The 4169-nt window shown below is 43.9% G+C and overlaps 1 protein-coding gene across 2 annotated transcripts in view; it reads left to right on the top strand.

Annotated features, from left to right (window-relative positions):
• Positions 1 to 3604, top strand: part of ehf (ets homologous factor) — an 11533-nt gene extending 7929 nt beyond the window's left edge. For both annotated transcript variants that reach the window (XM_062548232.1, XM_062548233.1), the window contains exons 6-9: positions 327 to 395; positions 491 to 535; positions 1218 to 1413; positions 2790 to 3604. In XM_062548232.1, coding sequence (XP_062404216.1) covers positions 327 to 395; positions 491 to 535; positions 1218 to 1413; positions 2790 to 2889 — 410 coding nt within the window. In that variant the 3' untranslated portion in view covers positions 2890 to 3604. The remainder of the gene's footprint in view (positions 1 to 326; positions 396 to 490; positions 536 to 1217; positions 1414 to 2789) is intronic.
• The last annotated feature ends 565 nt before the right edge of the window (positions 3605 to 4169 follow it).

Raw genomic sequence — 4169 nt, forward strand, 5'->3', positions numbered from 1 at the left:
TAAACATTCCAAAACTGATTGTGACGAGCCGAGCATTGCGCTTCAAAGTTGAACCAAGTTCAACTCACAGTTTGCTCAACGCTAGCGTTACGCCGTTCGGTGTCACCGTTCCACCGCCGAACCATAGAGAACAATAGGAAACCTGCCGCTTGCCGCTGGCTGGTGTAATCCCCGCCTAAGGGTTTGCCTTTATTAGCGGCATGCTAATGTATTAGTGTCTACAATATGTCTGATATTTCAGCATTATTGATGTCTCTGCTACAAACATGACCAGCCTTCTGGTCACAAGTTCTGAGTAATGTTCTTTGCTGCTGTGTGTATTGCAGACTTTTTCGATATTAAGCCATCATTCTCATCTTCAGTAGCCTTGAGTTCACCTTCTCCCTCAAGCCCAGGTGAGTGTACTTTGGCGTTTAAGACAAAAACACGCCCAAAGAGCAATTTGTTGTGATTTGAGCCATTGTTGACTGTCCTTCTACTGTCCCGTCAGACCCAAAGAGATCACACAACCGGTCGCATCCTGTCAAAAAACACAGTGAGTTGGACACTGCAGACACAGTGCAATACATCACACACACACACACACACACACACACACACACACACACACACACAGAGAGAAACATACAGACCAAACCAAAGCATCATCTGCCTACACAGGCACAAAACAGTCCTTTTCATACATACATTTATACCAGTTGATATATCAATAACCTTTCTGATGACTCTAAGCCCGAGTTTGAGAATGGAATCTCATGCCGATAATGGAGAGCATGTGCCATGTTGATCAAAGGCAGTAAGTAGGTGGGCAGAGCCAAGCTGAAGTTAATTAATGAAAGCTTTTGGTTAAAGCCAACCAGTAGCATTGTTTAAACTGAATGAGTCAGGCGAGATTACAGTAGCCAATTCCCGCATTGCTGAGTCTGGATAGTTTCATGAGAATTTATTGAACAAACTGTTCTTGTTCTTCCATAGGGCATGTTTTTGCTATAGGTTCGATTAAATGTTCTCTGTCAAAAAAGACCTTTGTCGTCACGACTACATTTGAAATCCGCACCAACATTTAATTTATTGCCCAGCTATTTTGTAACCTACCTGGCAGAGGAGTTACTTTTCACCAGGATTCATCACTCTCAAACTCTGGATTTTTTTTTTTTGGTCATTCTTTTGTAAAGTTCCTAAAATCTCTGCCATAACCCTCGTGCCACCCCCACCAGATCCGAGGGGAACACACTTGTGGGAGTTCATCCGTGACATCCTGCTCAACCCCGAGCGCAACCCGGGCCTCATCAAGTGGGAGGACCGCTCCGAAGGCGTGTTCCGCTTCCTGAAGTCCGAGGCGGTGGCCCAGCTGTGGGGCAAGAAGAAAAACAACAGTAGCATGACCTACGAGAAGCTTAGCCGAGCAATGAGGTAATCACGCCCCCCGCCCCCGCCCCGATCCTCTCTGCCCTCTGCTTTCTCCAATGCCTAGTCAATCAGGGTCCTGAGATGTGGCATTCTTTTTTTTTTAAAGATTATTTTTTTGGGCTTTATATGCCTTTAATTGGATAGGACAGTAGAGAGTATGACAGGAAACGAGCAGGAGAGAGAGTAGGGGTGGGATCCGGAAAGGACCACGGGGCGGGAATCGAACCCGGATCCGGCGTGCGGTGCAGGTGCCCCAGCCAGTCGCGCCACGGCTGGGGCTAGAGACGTGGCATTCTTGATCACGCTCAATATTACAGCCCACACACTAAAATCATGCTTTTCACTCATATCGCTCACAAATCACTGCCCAGAGGCTATGTGCAAATGCTCAGAATGTCAACAAAATATCTGTTGGATCCAACAGATATTGGTAGACTTTTCAATTACATAAACTCTTAACAAAACATTAAGTGCAACAATGTCTAGTTTTCTATGAAAACTTGTATGACAACATAGCTTATATCTGTCTTCTTATAACATTTCTGAGACACATCAATGTGTCATCAAAGAGTCACACGACCAAAGAATTTACACAAGGCCTGCCGTGCCTGTTTTGAGAATGTGATTGTGTTTGTTTGTGTGGTTCTCATAGCCTGTGATGCACCACACACACTCACACACACATACATACACACACACACACACACACACACACACACACACACACACACACAGACAGACACACACACACACACACACACACACATACACACACACACTTACACACACATGCGCACACCTCAGGTGTTGTTGGGCATCAGCTGTGAAAACCTGGCAGGTGAAATTCGAGGCAGGCAAGGGCTGTGTCGTCCGGCTGGCTCACCTTGTCCTCTCCTCTGTGGGGGACGGCCAACTCTCACACCACTCGCCTGGGTGCCACTGGGGCACTTTAACCTTTAACGTAATTGCCCAACTATTAGCCGCGACTTACTGTATACATTGATTTTGCAAAATTACTTCAGCTATGAGTTTGAAACATGGGGGCAGTTACTATTGTATATCGTATTAATATGGTTTTGTTTGTTTTAACTTGCATAAAACCCAGTCCTGCAGCTAATACACAAGAAATTGACTTACTTAAATTATGATCGGTGCAACGTTTTCTGACGTTTCAGAAAGTTGCCAACCCTAGACTGCAGCAACAAAATGTAGATGTTGAGTTGCCATCCAATCCAAGTATGCAAGGACACATCTGCTCTCTCTCAAATTATTTACTGTAATGCAACGCTCCAACAGACACTCTATTTTAATGCAATTTGTTTGTTTAGCAACTTACTTAGCCTGAAGTTCTTACCTCTCCCTGTTAACCTCGCTTTCAGGTATTACTACAAGAGAGAGATCTTGGAGCGTGTGGATGGCCGCAGGCTGGTGTACAAATTTGGCAGGAATGCACAGGGGTGGAGGGAGTCGGAGAAGTGAAGAAATGTGAAGGTCACCTTGACACATTTTTGAACCACCAAGTAAACACATTACCTTATTTATGCCGTTGTGACATTTATGTGTGTTATGTAGATGTGTACTCTGTGCATTGTTTGTACATTTTATGACCTTTTTCTGGTTTTCTACTTTTTTTTATTTAGCTATGTCTGTGAAGGAAATTGCTGTTTGTTTATAACAACATTTTTGCTATATTTTTGCTCTGTTTGTGCTGCTTTATCATTTCAGCAACATTAGAAAAATGAAAGTAAGGACTATTTCAGGAATTGATCTTGACTTTGGCGAATTATTTTGTCTAATTTACCTTAGCTTCACCTGCTCAAACTGTGAAAATGTTCATAATAAAACAAGCAGTGCTATAATGGTGTTTACTAACCATGCTCACACTGCATGCATCATAAGCAACCGTGTTCGGTTTGAACTGTTGACAACCGTTTCACCCTTCTGTTTAGCTTCATTTTCCACTGAATTCATTTGAATTTTAAACGAGTTTGTGTTCACCCAACCAAGCCTAACCCAGAGCTGGGTCTGGTCTACTGTACCTGTTGGAGCAATATGAAGACAAACAGGTAGTGTGCACATTTGCATAGTTACATGGAAAGTATACTTACAGTAATAAGCAACAGTTTTTGTATATGTGAGTGAACCGATATGTTGGAAGTGCCTAAAATAAAATGTATGTCCAATATTAAAAAAATTGAGTCTGCTTTATTCATTGTGCCTTTTTTATTTGTTAAGTTGATGTCTGTCTGTCTCTCTTTCTCTCTCTCTCTCTCTCTCTCTCTCTCTCTCTCTCTCTCTCTCTCTCTCTCTCCCTCTTTCTAAAACATTTTTTTATAGAGATGTTAGGGCTAAATGGTATCATCATCACAACAGCATCCATCATATTACAGTATATCCTGGCCGTGGGCAGAGGCTGACCTCTGAGTTAGAGGACTGTGAGGTGCAGTAGATCGGGTCATCAGATGCTATTGTTTTGTGTGCGGGTGGAACATGGCCGAGTCTGAGGTGTGCCGACCGGCACAGATAACCGCCGCTCAGTGAAGACCTGTCACTGATAAGGTGAAAGGGCTCGTGAGGGTTTAATTGCCTGCCCATGCGTGCCAATGGGTGCAGGTCGGGCAGCCAAAAGCGAGGCAGCACAGGTTCACCTGGCGGAGATGGCCATGGAGATTAGGCATCCCTATCTGTTAACATTTCCACTCTCATATAGCCCCAATCCCCAACCCCCAACACACTCACGCACACAAATTCACATACAT

This window comes from Sardina pilchardus, chromosome 10 (genome assembly GCF_963854185.1).
Source record: "Sardina pilchardus chromosome 10, fSarPil1.1, whole genome shotgun sequence".
Classification (NCBI taxonomy): domain Eukaryota; kingdom Metazoa; phylum Chordata; class Actinopteri; order Clupeiformes; family Clupeidae; genus Sardina; species Sardina pilchardus.